The sequence below is a fragment of the Anomaloglossus baeobatrachus genome, chromosome 1, assembly GCF_048569485.1.
Source record: "Anomaloglossus baeobatrachus isolate aAnoBae1 chromosome 1, aAnoBae1.hap1, whole genome shotgun sequence".
In the NCBI taxonomy this organism is placed as follows: domain Eukaryota; kingdom Metazoa; phylum Chordata; class Amphibia; order Anura; family Aromobatidae; genus Anomaloglossus; species Anomaloglossus baeobatrachus.
The window spans coordinates 423,711,743-423,735,742 of NC_134353.1; the positions used below are offsets into that span (position 1 = coordinate 423,711,743).

The 24,000-nt window shown below is 41.3% G+C and overlaps 1 protein-coding gene across 2 annotated transcripts in view; it reads right to left on the reverse strand.

Moving 5' to 3' along the window:
• The window catches only part of PIAS4 (protein inhibitor of activated STAT 4), a 104,172-nt gene that overhangs the window by 14,391 nt on the left and 65,781 nt on the right, over positions 1 to 24,000 (reverse strand). For both annotated transcript variants that reach the window (XM_075352605.1, XM_075352606.1), the window contains 7 exons: positions 14,472 to 14,556; positions 13,436 to 13,477; positions 11,337 to 11,427; positions 11,109 to 11,237; positions 5,427 to 5,532; positions 5,183 to 5,256; positions 3,575 to 3,735 (listed from right to left, as the gene is read on the reverse strand). In XM_075352605.1, the coding sequence (XP_075208720.1) occupies positions 3,575 to 3,735; positions 5,183 to 5,256; positions 5,427 to 5,532; positions 11,109 to 11,237; positions 11,337 to 11,427; positions 13,436 to 13,477; positions 14,472 to 14,556 (688 nt within the window). The remainder of the gene's footprint in view (positions 1 to 3,574; positions 3,736 to 5,182; positions 5,257 to 5,426; positions 5,533 to 11,108; positions 11,238 to 11,336; positions 11,428 to 13,435; positions 13,478 to 14,471; positions 14,557 to 24,000) is intronic.

Here is a 24,000-nt window from a genome sequence, read left to right on the forward strand (position 1 = left end):
CCACCCACGTTCACCATACAACCTGACGGAACTGGAGAAGATCTGCAAGGAAGAATGGCAGAGGATCCCCTAGGTGTTGAAAAACTAGGTGTGAAAAACTTGTTGCATCATTCCCAAGAAGACTCATAGCTGTACTAGCTCAAAAGGGTGCTTCTACTCAATACTGAGCAAAGGGTCTGAATACTAATGACCATGTGATATTTCAGTTTTTCTTTAATAAGATTGCAAAAATTTCTAAATTTGTTTTTTCTGTCAAGATGGGGTGCAGCGTGTACATTAATGAGAAAAAAAATGATCTTTTTATAATTTACCAAATGGCTGCAATGGAACAGTGAAAAATTTAAAAGGGGTCTGAATACTTTCCGTACCCACTGTACATGTTGGCAAACTGCAGTCTAGCTTTTTTGTGTCTGTCAGCAGTGGGGTCCTCCTGGGTCTCCTGCCATAGTTTGCGCTGACACGAATGCCCCCTGAGCCTGCAGGACAGCTTTAAGTTCTTTGGAACTTGATTGAGGATGCTAAATCACCATCCGGCGTAAGCCTTGCTGCACTGCTACCTTTCAATTTTTCACTGCCGTCCACGTCCAGGGAGAGAAGCTACAGTGCCATGGGTTGTAAAATTCTTATGTTGCGCACCGTGGACAAAAACTTCAAGATTTCTGGAGATGGACTTTTAAAAACTGATATTGTGGATGGTTTGGTTCTCATGTACTCAGACAGTTTGGTCTTTCTGTTCTCCATGTTTAGTGTTGCACACAGACACACACAATACAAAGATTGAGTCAACTCCTCCCTTTTTATCTGATTTCAAGTGTGATTTTTATATAGTCTACACCTGTTACTTGCCACAGGCAAGTTTGAACGAGCATCATATGCTTGAATAAAAAGTTACCCAACAATTTTGGAAACATGGCAACAATTTTGTCTAGCTCTTTTTAAATTGTGAGTGAAATTATGTCCAATTTGTCTTTTTTGTTCCACTACACAAAGGAAATGAACAGGAGTATAACAAAGTGTAACTGCAATCATTTGTGTGTCCAAACGCTTCATATTGACAGAATGGCAAGAGGCAGCCAGAGAGGAGAGAGAAGGGGTGTTATTCTGTTACGGTGTCAATCGCGGTCTTGTAAGGGTCATCCAGAGAACATGTAGCGACTCCCTCACGAGCCAGCTGACAAGTTAGGCATCGGTGCCATACTAGCCGGGTGGGACTAGCCATGGTAGCTAGTAAAAACCGCCCAATTGTATTACTCTTGCAAGCCTTCTGGATGCGAGAATGACAACAAAGATTTTATGCCATAATCCCGATATTATCCGAACATCCCTGTGGTTATAGGTAGTAGAAAAAGTTTGTCAGGTGTTTGGGTCCATGGAGTACTATTAACGTGCTACATATCTAAGCAAGTTTATTTTAAAGGTAGGAAACATGAGGCTTGTTGCACGGCTGAAACTGAAATTCAGCCAGAAACTGACCGAGAAGCTGGAGAGAGTAGCACAAGTCTATCACAGTCCGGGACCAATACCCTGTGTTAGACAGTAGTTATTAGAAGTCCAGGGCTAGTTATATTCCATTTTGAACAGTAGATGGTGGTAAAACCCTGGGAATGATTAGATTATAGGAAGTTTTATGCACTCCCACAAGCAGCCACCAGATGTCAGTAGAGCGTTATGAACTCGATAGCTGGTTGTAGAAGTTTGATTTCATAAAATGGGGTTTCCAGTTTTTCAGCCTCTATTTATGGATAGATCAGCAATTCTGTTGCAGTGTTGATAAAGAGGGTGTTATGAGGTCCCAACCCTTATATATAAGGCAGATTGTCAGGGGATCTAAAAGGATTCTTGAATAGCAGTATGATAGAGTGGCCCACAAGATAACTGACCATAATTGAGGCCAGCCCAAGGTGTAAATGTATGAGAGGTCAGTACTGGGAAATCACCGCTGGCCAAGCGCACGTGCTCTCCTGGAGCACCACCGACCCTCACCTCGCCAAGCCACAGAGAAAAGGCCCCACAACTCCAGAAGGATCTTAACAGCTGAATGGAGTGAAGGTCATCACAAGTATAGCAGTCCGCCAAGGTCCACAGGAAAAGCCGTAGTCTTGAACCTGTAGATTGAGGCCTGAAAGTACAGGGACGGAATACTGCTGCAAGAAAGGGCTTAAAAAAAAAAAAAAAAATCCTCTTGCACTTTTCGTGATAGGGAAGGTGCTCCAAGTGATGGATGGTTCTACCTACGTCTAGCTGGGGCTTGCCTGCTCTGGAGTCAGAGCTTGCTTATGTGCATCCAAGCTTCTGGCCACGTCGCATAAAATTCAATCTTTAGTAAAACTGTGTGTATAATATTATATATATATATATATATATACATGCTGCGTTAGTGTACGTGTTATCAGACATGATAGATATAGAGAGATATATCTATAAGGGATCATTATCCCTGATTAAGCAAGCTGCACTTTAACACATGCGACAGCAAAACGTAAGTTGGGGATTTTTGCTTTACCTTTTAAAAGTACGCTGCTGTGAATTACTACAATCTTCCTATGGGTATGTAGGCCATCCTCTCTACATGTGCTGCAGCCATGCAATGAGTTTTTTCAATGCTTACTATGGATGTTACATAGATACATAGCCTAAAAAAAAAAAAAAAGACCTAGGTCCATCTAGTTCAACCTTCCTCCGCCAGTTCTACATTTGTTCACCAAGGCTACTTTCACACATCCGGATTTTTGCTCTGCGGCACAATACGGCGTTCTTCAGAAAAACCGCAACCGGCTTTTGTAACGCCGGTTGTGTTTTTTTTTGCATAGACTTACATTAGTGCCGTATTGTGCCGCAGGGTCTTGCGTTCGGTCCGGTTTTTGCCGCATGCGGCAGATTTAGCCGATGCCGCGGCCGGATCGAACGTTCCCTGCAACGTTTTTTGCTCCGGCAAAAAACACTGTATCGCACCGCATCCAGCCGCTGCGACGCATTTTTCAATGCATACCTATGGAGGCCGGATGCGGCGTGATGCGGAAAAAAACGCATCCGCTCGCCGCATGCGGTTTTTTCCACTGCGCATGCTCAGTAGCGTGCCGCAACTGGAAAAAACCGGACGGGCCGCATGTAAAAACGTATGCAAAGGATGCGGTGTTTTCGTTGCATAGGTTTCACAGCCGGATTGAGCCGCACTGCTCAAACCGGATGTGTGAAAGTAGCCTAAGTCATTTATAACCATTTATTGTTTCTGCCATAAAATGAAATAGCTGATCATTAGGAGCAGTTCATGAACAGTTTGATTGTGCACCCTTACCTTTCTTTGTTTGCACTATTGCACTTTGGGTGACCTTAAGGTGTTTTTATATCTGACTCCAAGTGGTGTCCATGAATTTTGCATGCCATTCCCCCTAACAGCAGCAGTGTCACTTTGTACTGTTTTAGTCTATTCCATCCTGCCTATTTATGTCTTCTCTTCTCGAGTGTATTTCTATGTCATTAATAAAAATTATTGCATTTGTTTACAAAACCAAACACTTTATTCTCCTATTTTCTCATACAAGATCTTTAGTGTCCAAAAAAATGACCATCTTACCCATCAATTATAAGCTGATCATACTGAGCTGGTTTGTCACACACAGGACATGTCCACGTCGGTTTTTTTTCATTCATTTGTAAATAAAAGACTGCATCAAAGCACTGCAGGTGGGCACAGGTCTCTGCCCGACATGGTACTGTTAGGCGCATTTTTACAAGCTGAAAAACAGAAATGCATTAATATCTACAGCTTGCAGCAATGATACTTTGACAACTGTCATACTTTTAACCCCTTAACGACTGCAGGCAGTAATATTACGTCCTAGCAGTCAGTGTTACTGCTCGCGGTCTGCCGTCGGCAGCTTGCCGCGATCGGCGCACATCTCAGCTGATTTTCACAGCTGAGATGTGTGCCTGCTAGGCACGAGTAGAAACTTTATCTGCCCATGCCGTTTAACCTCTTAAATGGTGCTGTCAAGATGTAACAGCGCCATTATAATGGCATCGGCGGTAAACATTTACTTACCGGCCGATACCGGAAGTCACGTGACGTGATCACGTGACTTCCGGTGGTTGTCATGGTAGCACAGGGTCATGTGATGACTCCTGTGGCTCACATGAATAACTTTCGGTTTCACTCGGCCTGGAGCTGAGTGAGGCAGAAAATTAGCATATCTGCTGTTTACAGCTGTATAGCTGTGATCAGCAAAAAAGAAAAGTTTTAAAAAATTAAAAAAAAAAAACACATGTTTAGAAACGCCCCATCAAAATATAAAATCAATTAATCTAATTGGTAAACTGCGTAGTGGCAAAAAAATTCTAAATGCCAAAATTATGTTTTTTGTCGCCACAAATTTTCCGCAAAATGCAATAACAGGCGATGAAAACGTAGCATGTGCGCAAAAATGGTACCGTTAAAAACGGCAGCTCAAGACGCAAAAAAATAAGCCACCACAGAGCCATAGATCCTGAAAAATAACGCTACAGGTCACGGAATACGGCGTAAAATGTGCGCCACTTTTTTCAGACAAACTTCCGATTTTTTTTAACCCCTTATAAGTAAACCTATACATGTTTGGTGTCTACGAACTCGCACTGACCTTAGACATCATACCCACACATTAGTTTTACCATATAGTGAACACAGTGAATAAAATCTCAAAAACAATAGTGCTATTGCACTTTTTTTTGCAATTTTTCCGCATTTGGATTTTTTTTGCAGTTTTCCAGTACACTATATGGTAAAACTTATGCTTGCCTTTAAAAGTACAGCTCGTTCCGCAAAAAATCACCCCTCACATGACCATATTGACTGAAAAATATAAAAAAGTTACGTCTCTCGGAAGAAGAATGGTGAAAAAAAAAAAGGAAAGCGAAAAAAAAATCGGCCAGTCGTGAAGAGGTTAAGCTTTCAGTGTGCGTTTTCAGAGGGAAAAATAAAAAATCATCTGTAGTGCATTACATAAACCCTTATTTGTTAAAGTTATTTTAGGAAAAAAAGGTTTTTTTTGTTTTTTATTTTAAAAGGGAAAACGCCACTTATGTAGACAGCCATTGCTGATCTTGCAGCACCATCCCATTCAAAAGTTAATAAACAGAATTACAGCTTCTTTCAAGTATAGCAATGCATATAATTTCATGCCAGTCACAGCTCCTATTGTCTTACCGGACAAATCAGTGATACTCTGACGCCAGTAGTAGCAATCTCACTGTCTGGATCTAGACGCAGTTTATCCCTTACTACATTTATTGAGGAAAAGAAGAAAACGGTTTTAATATAGGTTGTTATAACAAAGATATAAACATTCCTTTCTCCTAGCACCATGAGAAAAAAATTAAGGACCACACTGACATTTCAGGGAAAAATTGCAGTACTGCTATGAATTGTTGGTCTCCAAACCAAATCTTACCAAGAGTCTTGCACAATTCTGGATGCTTCACACCAATGGTTTTTAAACGTTGTAGAAGTTCAGATGAGGTTCTCTGTCTCACCAAATACAAGCCCACAGAATAACTCTGTTCAAGAAAGCAAAAATAAGTAGGCAATTGTTCAAAGCTAGCAACATGACTAGAGACATTTGTTACTTTTGATTAATTGTGGACGGACTAAACTAAAGCTGCCGCTGACATGACCGTTCCAGGAGCCAGAGGCCACGCTGTACACACTGGCATCAGGATTACAGGAGCCACGAGGGATCCTTTAGCATTAGTCAAGATCAGTTTTATGAAATAAAACTCAGCTTGCTACTCTATTCTGACCATGAAAAATATTACCGTATTTTTCGGACCATAAGACGCACTTTTTTCCCCCCAAATGTTGGGGGAAAGTTGGGGGTGCGTCTTATGGTCTGACTGTGGCTGCGGGGAATGAGGGTGCTGCGGTGGAGCGGGTCATCAGGGGCACGAGCAGGCTGTAGCAGCCTGCTGTGACCTCGTGGACCCGCTCATTACATATGCACGCCCATCCTCCCGCCCATTTCTCAGCGCAGCAGCCGGCACTGACAGGTGGGCGGGAGGACTACTGATGGTGCTACATAATCAAGGCATAAGAAATTAGGTTAACAATGGTCAGAACAGAGATGTGCCAGGGAGATAGATCCTCATCATCCCTCATCATCCATCCTCATCCATCCTCCATCCTCATCCATCCTCATCCATCCTCCATCCTCATCCATCCTCCATCCTCATCCATCCTCCATCCTCATCCATCCTCCATCCTCATCCATCCTCCATCCTCATCCATCCTCCATCCTCATCCATCCTCATCCATCCATCCTCATCCATCCATCCTCATCCATCCATCCTCATCCATCCATCCTCATCCATCCATCCTCATCCATCCATCCTCATCCATCCATCCTCATCCATCCATCCTCATCCATCCATCCTCATCCATCCATCCTCATCCATCCATCCATCCTCATCCATCCATCCATCCTCATCCATCCATCCATCCTCATCCATCCATCCATCCTCATCCATCCATCCATCCTCATCCATCCATCCATCCTCATCCATCCATCCTCATCCATCCATCCTCATCCATCCATCCTCAATCCATCCATCCTCAATCCATCCATCCTCATCCATCCATCCTCAATCCATCCATCCTCAATCCATCCATCCTCATCCATCCATCCTCATCCATCCATCCTCATCCATCCATCCTCATCCATCCATCCTCATCCATCCATCCTCATCCATCCATCCTCATCCATCCATCCTCATCCATCCATCCTCATCCATCCATCCTCATCCATCCATCCTCATCCATCCATCCTCATCCATCCATCCTCATCCATCCATCCTCATCCATCCATCCTCATCCATCCATCCTCATCCATCCATCCTCATCCATCCATCCTCATCCATCCATCCTCATCCATCCATCCTCATCCATCCATCCTCATCCATCCATCCTCATCCATCCATCCTCATCCATCCATCCTCATCCATCCATCCTCATCCATCCATCTCCATCCTCCTCCATCCTCCTCCATCCTCCTCCATCCTCCTCCATCCTCCTCCATCCTCCTCCATCCTCCTCCATCCTCCTCCATCCTCATCCATCCTCATCCATCCTCCTCCATCCTCATCCATCCTCATCCATCCTCATCCATCCTCATCCATCCTCATCCATCCTCCTCCATCCTCCTCCATCCTCCTCCATCCTCCTCCATCCTCATCCATCCTCATCCATCCTCATCCATCCTCATCCATCCTCATCCATCATCATCCATCATCATCCTCATCCATCATCATCCTCATCATCCTCATCCATCATCATCCTCATCATCATGCTTTACAGTGAGCACAGTGAGATTACACAACTCTTACACAGAAGGTTGTGATGGTTAACTTATGGAAAGGTTTTTTGAAGACTAATTAAATCTGCTGGAACCAGTCAGCTTCTGTTATAATATTGTAGGGAATATATAGTGCCTTGAAAATGTGTTCATACCCTGTGAACTCTCCTACATTTTTTTTTCTTGTTAAAGCCAAAAACAAATATATTTTATTTGATATATCAACACTATATAGTATTTGTCAAGTGCAACGGAAATTATACATTATTTTCTAAATAAATTTAAAAATATCAAACTGATCATTAGAATGTGTATTTGGATTCAGCCCCAGAGACAATATTTTGCAGGACCACCTTTAGCTACAATTGCTACTGCAAGTAGTTTGGGGTATGTCTACCAGTCTTGCACCTCTAGAGGCTGAAAAATGTGCCTATTCTTCTTTGCAAAATAGCTCTAGCTCTGAGATTGGATGGAGAACGTCTGAACAGCAATTTTAAGTCACGCAATCACAATGGGATTCATCTCTGACTGGGCCATTTACACACATGAAGATGCTTTGATCTGTCTTTTCTTAGCAAATTGCAAATTAAACTTCTTAGGTATGGTTTGCCTTCAAAAATTGCTTTTCTTCTTGTCACTTCCATAAAAAGGCCAGATTTGTGGAGTATGTGACTAATATTTGTCCTGTGCACAGATTCGCCCACTTAGTCACTACTGAGGAGCTGCAGAATAGGGCTGTGGAGTCAGTAAGCCAAAACTCCAACTCATACTCAATTTCCCGGATTCCGACTCCAACTCCCTCATACAGTTGAAACCAGAAGTTTCCATCCACTCTCTATACAGACATCTGCAGGTTTTTCTCTATCTGACATGAAATCAGAATAAACCTTTCTTGTTTTAGGTCAATTAGGAACCAAAAGTATTTCTATTTGCCAAATGCCAGAATAATGAGAGAATGAGAGGCATTTTTATTACTTTCTGCAAAGTCAAAAGTTTACATACACAAAGTACTATGCCTTTAAAACAATATGGGACAGCCCATATGATGTCGTGTCTTTTGAAGCGTCTGAGTTAATTAGGTACAGACCTGTGGATGTATTTTAATGCACAAATGAAACACACTGCATTTTTGTGTAGCATCATGGGAAAGTCAAAAGAAATCAGCGAAGATCTCAGGAAGAGACTTGTGGACTTATAAGAGTCTGATTCATCCTTGGATGCAATTTCCAGATACCTGAAGGGGTCTCATTCAAGTACAAAGATGGGAATGTCCAGCCATTATACCGCTCAGGAATGACACGGGTTCTCTGTACCAGAGATTAACGTGCTTTGGTCAGACATGTGCATATCAACCCAAGAACAAAAGCAAAAGACCATGTGAAGATGCTGGTGAAAGCTAGTAAGATTGTGGCATTATCCACAGTGAAACGAGAACTGTATCAACATGGGCTGAAAGGCTACTCTGCCAGGAAAAAACAATTACTTCAAAAGAAACAGAAAAAAAGCCATATCCTCACAGGAACATAGGCCTTAAGAGACAGGTCATGTATTCTGACTAAACTAAACTTGAACTGGTTGGCTATAATGACCATCGTTACAGTTTGAGGAAAAAGGGAGAAGATTTGAAGTCTAAGGACTCCATCCAAACTGTGAAACACGGTGGTGGCAGCTTCATGGTGTAGGGTCAGCAGCTTCATGTTGTAGGGTCATTTGGCTGCAGGAGGGACTGGTGCACTTCACAAAATAGATGGAATCATGAGGAAAGAAGATTATTTGGCAATACTGAAGCAACATCTCAAGACATCAGCCAGGAACTTAAAGGTTGGGCGGAAATGAGTCTTCCAAATGGACAATGACCTGAAGCAAACTGCCAAACTGGTTACAGAGCGTCTTAACCTCGTTATGACATTGGACGTACTGGGGATGTCATGGCTCCTGTCGAGGTAATCACCGCCGGCTGCTGTGGTGAGCCCCCGCACATGTCAGCTGATCTGAACAGCTCATATATGCGTCTGTCAGGCGTGTGTGGGTCCGCAATCCACCCGCACCTCTCACCCCCTTAGATCGTGCTGTCAAAATGTGACAGTGCCATGTAAGTGCCCGCAGCGGGTAACGTGCACTTACCCACTGCCAATGGAGGTCCCGTGACATGATAATGGGGAGCCGATGGTTGTCATGGTAGCACAGGGTCATGTGATGACTCCTGTCACTATCATGACTTCCTTCCTCTTACAGTGGAGTTAAACTTATGGTTTCAACTGTACATGGCTGATGCTTGTGATAAATTTACTGTAGTAAAATGGGATCACTCCTTACAGTGCTACACAGATTCATCTCAACTAAAAGCCTAAATTCGTTGATCAGGAATGGAAGAGATATTTATAGATTTCATAACTTTTCCAAATTCTTATGAAAAAATATTCATCAATTACTGCATTGAACCACTAAACTCAATTATATATTTTAGAAGTTAGAGTCTGACCATTTTATACAGCCCTGCTGCAGAGATCCACAGGCCTCTTGGCTGCTTCTCTAAATATCCCTTAGGATATCTGTTTAGGTGGACGGCCATGTCATGGTAGGTTTGCAGTTGTGCCATACTCCTATTTTTGGGTGATGTATTGAGTAGTGCTCTGTGCAATTTTCACAGCTGTGGCAACTGTGTTTTGTTTATTTTAACTATAACCCAACCCTGCTTTACTCTTCTCCACAATTTTATCCCTGACCTGTCCAGATGTTGCTCATTTTACGATGCTGTTAGATCTCTAATGTTCTAAAACAAATCTCGGAGGCCTTCAGAGAACAGTTGACATTATACTGAGAATTTACTAATTAGGTGACTTTTGGAGGCAATTGGTCACTTAGAAGTATCAAATTACTGGGGGCTGAATACAAATGAACGTCACAATTTTCAGATTTATATTTTTAAAATGTTTAGTAAATCATGAATCATTTCCTTCACACTTCATAAACACTTGCCACTGTTGGTATGCACTGTCATATAGCCACCGGACGGTGAGATGCCGCCACTGCAGACCTCTGCTGCTGACAGGGCCTCCATGATCACTTATTGTGGTGATCTAAAAGGACGAACAGCGACGCAGCCTGCAAGTGACATGGGGCTCTGACCCATTAGATGGGATCCAATACAGCTACCCTTGTTCATTTACCTGCTCTGAGGGCAAATAAGAGGACTAAGATTGATGGCCTAATCGATCGGATACATCATAAGTCTTTTCTGTATATCCCCTGATGAACCCCAATACGCCGGGGGGAAACGCGTCGGAATCAACACCAGTCCCAGCAGATAAGTAACTGGGATATTTAGGCCAATTATTTACATGTGGGATTAGGACCCTAACCATACGTATCCCCTTTATATCATTGTGCAATTGGGGATTGACATATATATTTTTGTATGGGATCGAGGTCTGACCATAGATAATTTGACATACGACTATGTGAATATTTTTAAGCACCTTGCACCTGGTGGTGGGTTTAGTCATGTGATAATGACAGGGGCAATGAGGGTCAGCCGCCTCGGAACGGGGGCACCCAAAACATTAAGGTGACTTCTACCTCCGTTGTCAGGCAGGGATAAATCAAGGGAGGTATAGGCCCTATAACCCTGAAAAACGAAATATCAACTTAGCTGTATACTCCCCTATAATAGAATTGAATTTCAAGAATTTAAAGAAAATGACAAACTGTTTACTTCAAATTATAGAAACTCCTCTACCATAGAGAATACATGGTTTATAAAAATGAAGACTTAAGTACACATACCTTTCCATAGTTTCCCCATGTGACAGTCACTTTGTTGCTAGCTGAAGACAGATACATGAGATTGGTAAGATTTATTGGGCGACACGGCCTCTTAGGTTCAACACCAGGTTTATTGGATGGGTAATAGCCCTAATGGAATAAAACTAATGTTTAATGAAGCCCAATGCTACAGAAAGCAAAAGGGAGGAAATAACTATCAAGTGATTAGGTAAGGAAGTATTTACTTACTGGCACTGAACAATAGTTGTGATTGACTTTAACAGCAATGTTGGGAGGGTACTGATCCTCTTGTGGACAGCTAGTGTCAGTGTAACAAATTCTGGGAGAAAAAAAAAAAACAGGTGTAGCACACAGTTTGAACTAAAGCGCACCAATCATCAGGATTTTCACATATAACCTAAAGCCAGTGCTATACTCGCACTATCAGTCTGATTCTCTACATACCTTTAGGCGTCAGCTCAGATGTATTGGTTTTTTAACCTCTTCATGACATATGACGAACTGGGTACGTCATGGCTCATGACTGGTTAATCCCTGCCTGCTGCCTCCGGCAGAGATCACTGCACGTCAGCTGATTTGAACAGCTGACATGTGCGGCTATTAGGAACAAGTGGATACGCTACCCACTCGTGCCTGTTAACCCCTTACAGCGTGCTGTGAAAATGTCACAGCGCGATGTAACAGCGGGCCGCGGTAAGCACTCACTTACCTGGCTCCATCGGAAGTCACGTGATGTGATCACGTGGATCCGATGGATGCCATGGTAGCACAGGGTTATGTGATGACTCCTGTAGCTATCATGAGTCAGCTCCCCTCAGCTGGCAAAGGGCCATTTGTGAGAGGAGAGCTGCTTTTGTGCAGATCAGAGCAATGCTACTCTGATCTACAGGATACAATGAGCGATCAGACTGCTGATCGTTATAGTCCCCTAAGGGGGCTAGTAAAATAGAAAAAAAAAAAAATATAAACAAAAAGTTAAAAAGTTTAAATTTTTTTTAAAAAAACAACCCAAAAACCTAAACATTCAAATCAACCTTCTATTCACCCCATTAAAAATAAAAGTTAAAAAATAAAAAATTACACAAATTTGGTATCACTGCATTCAGAAATGCCCGATCTATCAAAATATAAAATCAATTAATCTGATCGGTAAACTGTAGCGGCAAAAAAAATCAAAACGCCAAAATTACATTTTTGGTTGCTAATTTTGCGCAAAATGCGATAACAGGCAATCAAAGCGGCATTTCTGCGCAAAAATGGTACAGATAAAAATGTCAGTTCAAAACACAAAACAAGCCATCACTGAGCAACAGATCCCGAAAAATGAGAACCCTACAGATCACGGAAAATGGCGCAAAAAGAGCGCTTTTTTTTTCAAACTTCAGAATTTTTTTTAACCCCTTAGATAAAAGTAAACCTCTACACGTTTGGTGTCTACAAACTTGTGCCTGCCTGAGTATTCCACCATCAGTTTTACCATAGACTGAATACAGGGAATAAAATATCTTAAAAACCATCATGCAATCGCACTTTATTTTTGCAATTTTTCTGCACTTGGGAATTTTTTTTGCCGGTTTCCAGTACACTATATGGTAAACCGTATGGTTTCATGTAAAAGTAGAACTCGTCTCACAAAAAATAAGCCCTTACATGGCAAGATTGACAGAAAGATAAAAGTTATGGCGCTTGGAAGAAGGAGCAAAAAAAATAAAAAAAATAAAAAAAAAAACATGGAAAAACTGAAAATAACCCGGGGGTGAAGGGGTTAAAGTCCAAGCAAGTTAAGTTTATAACATTAGCTGCTTGTTGAGTGACATCAGCTGTGGATCAGCTAATAGCTGGGGTGGGTTCATAGTTATCCCCTCCCCCTATTACTTATGACATATAAACAGAATTTATTTACTTAGACTTGCAGGACCTGTGCTGAGGTCATACATGTGACCAGAAGGGGCGGGGCCTCAGCCAAAAAAAGCTGATACCAGGAAGCAACATTTTCTGTTGGCTGAGGCCCTGCCCCTACTGGTCACATGGATATGACCTCAGCATAGGTCCTGCAAGTCAAAGTAAATAGATTCTATAATAGAATTAGCATAAGTAACAGGGGGCGGGAATCACTATGAATAGCTACTAGCTGCTGTCACTCAACAAGCAGCTAATTTATATAAACTTTACTTGCTTGAATTTTAAAAAACCTATACATCTGAGCTGATACCTATATGTATAGAATCAGCCTGATAGTACCAGTGCTATTCTGGCACTAGGTTATATAGTAAAATCCTGGTGATTGGTGCGCTTTAAATGACAAAAAGGTCTAGATAATTACTTACCTCAACACAACTTGAACAGATTTTGTGCCAGGATGCAAATCCCTACACAAAAAAAGGAGAAAGAAAATAGTTATATCACCTCAAATTATCCAGGACACATCTTTACATTAAAGGGAACCAGTCAGGTCCAATATGCGCCCTGAACCACAAGCAGTTCTGGGTGTATATTGCTAATCCCTGCACCTGGTAGCATAGATAGAGATCTTTAGAAAAAGTATTTCTAAAGATCTCTTACCGTATGCTAATGAGCGAGGGCACTAGTCCCCTGGGCGTTATTTCCCCTGGCTTCTCTGCTCCATTAGCATGTTAGTAGGCCCCTGTGGGTGTGCTAACATGCTAATGAATGTGCAGTATCAGAGGATGATCTCTCACCTCTTTGCTGCCATCGCCACCCGACACTGGATTTCGGCTCAGTGTGCATGACTCCGGAGTTGAGGTCATGCGCACTATGAAGCCGGGTGTACACGTCCTGGCTTCAAACTGAAGTGGTGCACATGATTGAAAGTCCGGGGTCATGCGCACTGAGCCGAAATCCAGTGTCGGACGGCGATGGCAGCAGAGAGGTGAGTGAGATCATCCTCTGATACTGCACATTTATGAGCATGATAGCACACCGGGGCCTACTAACATGCTAATGGAGCAGAGAAGCCAGGGGAAATAACCCCCAGGGGACTAGTGCCTTCGCTCATTGGCAAACGGTAAAAGATCTTTAGTAATACTTTTCCTAAAGATCTCTTTATCTATGCTAGTTTATGCAGGGACTGTTAGGCAGTGATTAGCAATATGCATCCAGAACTGCTCGTAGTACTCAGTTTTTAAATGGAGGAGACTAGGGAATTCAGCATTTTTATTTATTTTTTTTAAAAGACTAAGCATCTGTATGATAAAAAAATAAATCCAGAATTTAGGCCAAGCTACCAGTCACAACCTTGATGCCCACTAGGTTTTAGGATGTCAAATCAAAAAATAATAATTGGTATGTACATAATGCCATACGGTTTATAATATAAGCATACATACTGTGCAAAACCATTACCTGGAGTTCTTTATTAGGTCCACTTGTCTAGGAGACAGCACAAAAACACAAGGACTGTCTTGGAGTTTTTCACTGTTCTGTGCAACTGAAAAAGACAAAACAAACTTTGTAAGATGCAATATATATTAAAGGTGTCAACAAAAAACAAAAAAAACACACCTATGCTAATTTACTACCATTAATACATTAACTTCAATTCATAAGAGAACTAATCACCTAAACACAGATTTAAGACGGCACGTTTTACAAAACATTTAATTTGACCTAGGTTGTTAAACCCAAAAGAAAAATGAAAAAAAAAAATTATACACTTAATTGTTAAAATGAAATGTATTATTACTGTTCAATCCAAGGTCCTTATTTAGTTTTACAAAAGTGAATTAGCTATTTATCACCAAATTTTTCAGACCCCAAAATACACACAAGCACCCCAAGCACAGCCACATGCACCCTTAAGCACAACCAGAAGCTCACCACATGCCCACACTTGTGTGGCCCATATGTAGCAGTCTGAGAATAAATTAGTGCCAGATACATGAGGTTTCCAAAGAGAACCGTAATACCCAAAAAAAAAAAACCACGCTACCGGTATTTTATTCAAATAATTTATACTTTATTAACATAACATTTCTTAACACAGGATAATGAACACAAAGATAGGAGGGTGGTGTGTAACTAAAAAAAAATATCAAAATATAATCCTATATTGCCCAAAAGAGTCACAAGGATGTACGGTATGTACAGCTGTGATAGTGCCTGAATAAATTATAAAATGAGCCTACCAATAATTTGGCCAGCAATACAAAATAAGAGGTCAATATACCTAAAATAAGGCCAATGTAGAACAAAAATCATTATTGTGATAGTGAAATCTGAAAATGAAAAATTTGGGGTTAAGCAAATATTTTTATGATAATGTATTTTATCATTTTCAAGGCTTAACGTTCTAAAATTCTGTGAAGCACATGTGGGTTCAAGGTGCTCACCACACATTTATACGACTTCCTTGAGGGGTCTCTATCCCAAAATGGGGGGGAGGGGGGTGGGGGGTTACCTGTGGAGGGGATGGGGTTCCCACTGTTTAGGCACGTCAGGGGCTCTGCAAACATGACATGACTTATCTATTCCAGACAATTTTGTGCTATAAAATTCCAAATTGTGCTCCTTTCCGAGCCTTGCCGTGCCCCCAAACTGTCTTCCACCTCATGTAGAATATCGGGGTACTCAGGAGAATTTGTACAAACAAAAAAATTGTATGTGCATCTACTCCTGTTATTCTTGTGAAACAACAATGACAGCATGGTGCGATATTCAAAGAAAAGGGGACAAGCCAGGAGGATGTCGGAAGAGAAATAAACGCCGATGATCCGGCCCACAAAGACCTGCTCTCGTTGAACCTGTCAAAGTGCAGTGCATTTCTGCAACTGATTAAAATAAACCTGTCACGTTACCCACTGACTCCCCTTGTAGACCCCACAAATACCTTTACAAAATCTCCCGCCATGTACGTTAATTGTCCGTTCTAAGTTAAATGGGCGTCCTAATCTGTGTCTCCTATCACTGTCCTCCTATGTTGATTAACGTGGATGACGCCTCGGGCGCCATCCATTTAGGCGGGCAAAATCTTGCGCCTGTGTAGACATTACCGGCTCGCGCAGGCGCACTTCGCTCTTTCCTATTGTGGGCAGAGCCAAAAACTTTGGTGCGCTTGCACGAACTGGCGAGTTCTCAGCTTTGCCCGGCAATGTATAGGATGCCACCCTCTTCACCGACATGGCCAGGCAAAATCTCGCGCCTGCGCAGAGAACTTGCCAGTTCGTGCAGGCACACTTATCTTTTTGGCTCTGTCCGCAATATAGCAGATCGAAATGCGCCTGCACAAGCCGGGAATATATATGTGTGCACAGGCGCAAGATTATGCCTGCCTACGTGGATGGAGCCAGAGGCGTCATCCACGTCAATCAGCACAAGAGGACTGCGAAAGGAGGGACAGGTGGCGCAGATTAGGATGCCCATCGGACCGGACAATTTACATACATGGCGGGAGATTTTATAAAGTTATTTGTCGGGTCCACAGGAGGGGTAGTCAGGGTGTAATGTGCACCTTTATACAACCCCTGCCAAAAATTATGGAATCACCTGGCTCTGAGGATGTTCATTCAGTTGTTTACATTTGTTTAAACAAAGCAGATCACAGACATAGCACAAAACTAAAGTAATTTCAAATGGCAACTTTCTGGCTTTAAGAAACACTAAAAAAAACTCATGAAAACATAATGTGCTAGCCAGTAACTGTTACTTTTCAAGACCAAAACGGAAAAAAATATGGAATCATTCAATGAGGAAAAAATTATGGAATCCCCCTGTAAATTTTCATTCCCAAAACAAAGCCCTGCATCAAATAAGATCGGCTCGTTAGTCTGCATCTAAAAAGGAGTGATCACACCTTGGAGAGCTGTTGCACCAAGTGGACTGACATGAATCATGGCTCCAAATGAGAGATGTCAATTGACACAAAGGAGAGTATTATCAAACTCATAAAAGAGGGTAAATCATCACGCAATGTTGCAAACGATGTTGGTTGTTCACAGTCAGCTGTGTATAAAATCTGGACCAAATACAAACATGGGAAGGTTCCTTAAAGGCAAACATACTGGTAAGACCAAGGAAGACATCAAAGCCTCAAGACAGGAAACTTAAAGCAATAGGTCTCCAAAACAGGAAATGCACAACAAAACAAATGAGGAACGAATGGGAGGAAACTGGAGTCAATGTTCGTGACCGAACTGTAAGAAACCGCCAAAAAGAAATGGGATTTACATACAGAAAAGCGAAACAAAAGCCATTATTAACACCTAAACAGAAAAACAAGGTTACAATGGGCTAAAGAAAAGCAATCATGGACTGTGGATGACTGGATGAAAGTCATATTCAGTGATGAATCGCAAATCTGCATTGGGCAAGGTGATTATGCTGAAACTTTTGTTTGGTGTCGTTCCAATGAGATTTATAAAGATGACTGCCTGAAGAGAACATGGAAGTTTCCACAGTCATTGATGATATGGGGCTGCATGTCAGGTAAAGGCACTAGAGAGATGGCTGCCATTGAATCTTCAATAAATGCCCAAGTTTACATTGAAATTTTGGACACTTTTTAACTCCCATCAATTGAAAGGATGTTGGGGGATGATGAAATCATTTATCAAGATGATAATTCATCCTGCCATAGAGCAAAAACTGTGAAAACATTCCTTGAAAGAAGACACATAAGGTCAATGACATGGCCAGCGAATAGTCCAGATCTCAATCCAATTGAAAAGCTTTGTTGGAAGTTGAAGAAAATGGTCCATGACAAGGCTCCACCTGCAAAGCTGATCTGGCAACAGCAATCAGAGAAGGTTGGGGCCAGATTGATGAAGAGTACTGCTTGTCACTTGTTAAGTGCATGCCTCAGAGACTGCAAGCTGTTATAAAAGCCAGAGGTGGTGAAACAAAATACTAGTGATGTATTGGAGTGTTCTTTTGTTTGTTTTTCACGATTCCATAATTTTTCCCCCTGTTTGGTCTTGAAAAGTAACCGCTACTGGCATTTTATTTTCATGATATTTTTTTTTAGTGTCTCTTAAAGCCAGAAAGTTGCCATTTGAAAGGACTTTAGTTTTGTGCCATGTCTGTGATCTGCTTTTTGTAAACAAAAGTAAACAACTGAATGAACATCTTCAGAGCCAGGTGAGTCCATAATTTTTGCCAGGGGTTAAAGAATGCAGCACAAGCGCTGCTTAAAGGGAAGGTGAGAAAAAAAAATTCAAATCACTGACAAAATGTTAAGTATTAGGCTATGTTTACACTAGAAAAAATTATTTTTCTTAAGAAATTCTTAAGAGTGAAGGATTAGCACACCTGCGTTAAAAAACGCACCAATAACGCAGGTGCATTTTGGTGCGTTTTTTCAGGTTGGTCCCTGCGGTTTTTAATGCTTTACAGCAATAAATCTAGATAATAGATAATCGATAGATAATGGATAGATAGAAAGAAGGATATATGAATAGATGGATAGATAGATAGAAATATGAATAGATCAGGGTGGATAAAAATCTTGATTTTTTTAAAAAAATCAAAAAAATCAGATTTTTTTGATTTAAATCAGATTTTTTTGATTTAAAACATTTTATTTAAATCAGATTTTTTAATCAAGTTGTACACAAGCAAAACTTTGTCTTTTTGCAAATCTAATTGTTTTACACAAATAAAAATATTAAAACAGTTGATTATGAAACCTAATAATTTTTATTTGCACTATTAAACACTCAGAATTGAACTACAGAGAGTAAGTACTTTTTAACAATAGCCTATCTCTAACGTTTGAAGTAAGCAAACATCCAGTGAATACATCAGTCCTTTCCGTGGCTTCGTTCTGCCCGTCCGCGAGCGCGCCTCCATTCATTTCAATGGAGCGTGCAGCCCGCTGACGTCACGCTGCTGGATCACTGCGAGTAGGCCGCAACCGGAGGACGGGAGGCGGACGGTCAAAACGAAGCCACGGATCTCAGCGCTGCGGGGATCGGAGGTAAGAGCGCTGCGGGGGGGGGGACATGTGCACCTTAAAAAAATAAAATAAAGGTGCACATGTCCTTTAGCGTTAATTTTCTGTGAAATATTGCCTTAACATAAATTTAAATTCTATACTCCAGAACTACCAGTGCTAGAAATTTTTCTTTTCATAGACTTTAACCATCCCAGTAAAATGTCTGTTAAAAAAATAGGTTGTAAATTAATTGCCAGACTTACCACTAGTACTAGGCTCCTGGTGCATAAGAAGCTGTGGGGGTTCATTGACATTAGTTGTATCACTATCAACATCTTCATTTCCCTTCTGGTTGCAGTTTTCATAATGTGATTTCAAACGGCAAACAAGTCCTTGGATATCCTTTTGACAGTATTTGCACTTTGCTCTTGCACCTTTCTTTCCAAGATCTGCTGCTGGCATCTCAACAAAATGAACCCAAATAGGGTCTCTCTTACGACCTGCTGCCATGGCTCACACAGATCACTTATGAAGTTTGATTGTTACTACAGCCTGAGCCAAGCACTGCTGATGTTACTACAGCCTGAGCCAAGTACTGCTGACTATCCAACAAGTTTGGGCATGTCAACTGAATGCAGGGAAAAAGAAACTAAACCAAAACTGAAACCAAGCTAGAAGTGTGGAATTAAAGGGGCAGTATGAACAAAATGTGGAGGCTATTAATAGTTTATACAATTAAGACATGCTGCTTTTAAACACCTACCTATTGCAATATAGTAAAACAAAAAAGATTTTTACTTACTTTGGGGTCCCCCCCTCACCCTGGCGTTAGATCGTTGCCCCTAGTTTCGTCCGTGTAACTATGGGCGCACATGCACACTGCTCTCACTTCTCATTTTAATCGTGATTTATATTAAAAAAAACCTTTTGATTTAAATCAGTGATTTAAATCATGATTAAAATCATGATTTAAATCGATCCGATTTAAATAGAAAAAAATCTTTTGATTTAAATCGTGATTTAAATCATGATTTAAATCGGCGTGATTTAAATCAATCCACCCTGGAATAGATAGATAGATAATAGATGAGACATATATAATGTCCCACCTCCCTGCATATTAAGCTGGCACCCTTTAGTGACTTTCATGTGGCACTAAAAGGGTGCTTAGCCTTATATGTAGCCAAAAAAATAAATAAATAATTAAACGACGTGGGGTACCCCCTATCTTTTGAAGCCAGCTAGTGTAAAGCAGACGGCTGCAGCCTGCAGACCACAGCTGGCAGCTTCACCTTGGCTGGTAATCCAAAAGAGAGGGCACCCCACGCTGTTATTTTAAATTAAATAAATAATTTATAACAAAAAACGTGGGGTCCCCCCCAAATTGGATCACCAGCCAAGGTAAAGCGGACAGCTTTGGTCTGGTATTCTCAGACTAGGGAGGTTCACCGTTATTGGACACTACCCAATCCACTATCCCTGCCCTAAATGCATTACATTTTTCAATGCCTATGGCGTTGCCAGAGGATACAGGTCTGGCGTGCACTCTCAACACCTTACTAATACCTTTGATATTTCAATTTCTTTGTCTTCTGAGTGGGCCATCTTCAATATTCTTCTGCAGGACCAGTTGGTTAGGCTTCCTGCCCATCAGCGCCGCACTTTATTCATTTGGGCGGCGGCCACTCGCAGAGGTATCCTACACCCTCTGGGCGCAGTCCTTACTCAATTTCATTAGTATGAAGGTGGCCTACATCTTCAAAATGGACTGGATAGAGTCCTCACTCAACAAAGAAAAACTCACTAAACGCTTCTTTCTTTCTTGGACTTCTCAACCACTGTCCAAGCTCCAAACAGTGCATGATTATTTCTAGTTTACGGATTGGTATATGAGGGAGCTAATTACTGGCAGAGTACCTGTTAGGCTTGTGTAATGTAAGGTTTTGTCATAAGGGTTCTTTTTTTTCTGTGCGTGCCCAGTGTGTGTGTGTGGGGGGGGGGCGGTGCTCTCCCAATTTTGTTGATTTACAAAAATTTACCGCGCTTAATCTCGTTTTGTATTGGCTTATTATTGACATACTGTACTTTCCTTTGTCTCTTTTTTGTATGTTTATTTTGTTTTTCAATAAAAACTTTAAGAAAAAACTCAATGTTTAAATTTTATATGAAAAAGAAAATGTAAAAATAATTTTTTTTGCAACTTTAACCCCTTCACGACCGGCCGATTTTTCGCTTTCCGTTTTTTTTTTTCGCCATTTTTCTGAGAGACGTAACTTTTTTATTTTTCAGTCAATATGGTCATGTGAGGGCTCATTTTTTGCGGAACGAGCTGTACTTTTAAATGAAACCATCAGTTTTACCATATTGTGTACTAGAAAATGGCAAAAAAATTCCAAATGCTGAAAAATTGCAAAAAAAGTGCGATAGCACTATGGTTTTTGAGATATTTTATTCACTGTGTTCACTATATGGTAAAACTGATGTGTGGGTGTGATGCCTCAGGTCAGTGCGAGTTCGTAGACACCAAACATGTATAGGTTTACTTTTATATAAGGGGTTAAAAAAAAAATCGGAAGTTTGTCCGAAAAAAGTGGCGCACGTTTTACGCCATATTCCGTGACCCGTAGCGTTCTCATTTTTCGGGATCTTAGGCTCAATGACGGCTTATTTTTTGCGTCTCGAGCTGACGTTTTTAACGGTACCATTTTTGCGCAGATGCTACGTTTTGATCGCCTCTTATTGCATTTTGCGCAAAAGTTGTGGCGACAAAAAAACGTCGTTTTGGCGTTTGGAATTTTTTTGCCGCTACGCCGTTTACTGATCAGATTAATTGATTTTATATTTTGATAGATCGGGCGTTTCTGAACGCGGCGATACCAAATGTGTGTATATTTTTTATTTTTTTAACCCTTTAATTTTCAATGGGGCGAATGGGGGGTGATTTGAACTTTTAGGTTTTTTTTTTAATTTTTTAAAACTTATTTTTTAACTTTTTTTTTTTATTTTACTAGTCCCCCTAGGGGGCTATTGCGATCAGCATTCCGATCGCTCTGCAGTATCTGCTGATCACAGCTGCAAGGCTGTAAACAGCAGATACGCTGTCTTTCTCTTTTGCTGTGCCCCGGGCACAGCGAAAGTGAAACCAAGTCAGGTGTAGTACAGGAGTCATCGCATGACCCTGTGCTACCATGACAACTATCGGGAGTCACGTGATTGCGTCACCTGACTTCCGGTATCGGGCGGTAAGGAAAATATTACCGCAATCGCGCTTATAATGGCGCTGTCATGTATTGACAGCGCCATATAAGGGGTTAATCGGCACGAGCAGATAACGATTCTGCTCGTGCCTAGCAGGCACACATCTCAGCTGTGAAAATCAGCTGAGATGTGTGCCGATCGCGGCATGCTGCCGCCGGAGGACCGCGGGCAGTAACATTATGTCATTTAGGACGTAATTTTACGGCCCGCGGTCGTTAAGGGGTTAATTCTTAATTTCCTTTCAGATGAGATATATCATTTTTTGCCAGATAAATCATAAAAGATCTCTAGGGAACATTTTCATTTATTGTTAGTTTTCTTGGTCTGTAACTGGGCCGTCCATAGGAGCCTTAGTTTACTGAGTGAAAACCGCACAGTACAGTGGCAGAAGTGAATAGCAGAGTGGGTCCGGGGTCTGCCTGACAGACATGCAGCAATCACATAACCACTAGGTGAAACAGAAGAATTGTCATTGCAGATGAGTCTATTCAATGCATACCAATCAAAATAGCAAAAAATAGAAGGCAAATCTAACAGCAGTGCAGCTAGCCCTAATATCACAATCCCAGTGTAAAGATGCATTGCTATTTCACATCCTAGGGCTAAGTTCACACAAGCATACAAAAAGGATTTTGTTTTTTAATTTTTTTTTTAACTGTATTCAATCTGTATTGCTTCCTTTTAAGACAAAAACAGTGAATGAAACTAAAAACTGTATCTAGGTGTAATGTATCTGTAAAAATCAGATGCTATACGATTATTCCATAAGTGATTTGATTTTTTGCGCATTCTCAGTAATAAACAGACATGTGCATGCTGTGATTTCTCTCATATGGACATTTGATCAGTGTAAAAATACAGTCAACCGAAAAGCTCTACTGAATAAAAATAATATTTGTCAGAACGCTGTCCGTTTTCTTCCACAAACCGAACTCTGATAATGGCATCTATTAAAACGTGAAAAAAGCGCAAGGACAGGAAGTGGTTAATATTGCAGCAGGAAAAAGAAAAAGAATTTTATCAATATCTTGTGACAAAAAAAAAACAACTCACAAAAACAACAAAGATGTAGGGACTTTTTGTGGCCTCCTTTCCAGGAAAACAATGTCTCGATGCTTTTCTGAGTCACTATAGACCTGTCTCTCTAAGGAACAATGCAGCATCTTTGGACCTGTTTTCGTTATGCCTAACCCATCATGGGATTGCCTGCAGCTCAAAAGTTGAATGTCTCCTTGTCACCAGTATGAGGACATGGCCATGTCTCTTCTCTGACTGACCCAGCTGGTCAGCAACATGCATCCACCCTAAGCTGCAAAGTGGATGCTAGTTCCTGGAATTTAAAGGAACTTCAACATGTTGTAAACCAGATTCATCTAGAATAGTTTTGTGGGTAAGATTCAAAACTTACGCTTACTCACAAACCAAGGTCTTCAGTACTAAAGGGGCCTTTTGTCAGCAAGCTATTCATTCCCCATGACTAGAGATGAGCGGACCTGGGCAAATTTGGTTTGGCGGATGCAGTCGGACTTTTGGAAAGTTCAGGTTGGGATACGGACTGGACCTGAACCCAAACGGTAGACACTGAGTAGTTCAGGTCTCCGCCCACATTCAGGCAGCCATGAACAGATAACTTCCAGAGGTGGGTGGTGTTTTTCCTTGTTTTTCTGCACACACTACATCTAATCATGCTGCAGGTACCCACAGTGTGAGCCAAACACTGCAAGCGACTCGCACTGGGATGAGCAC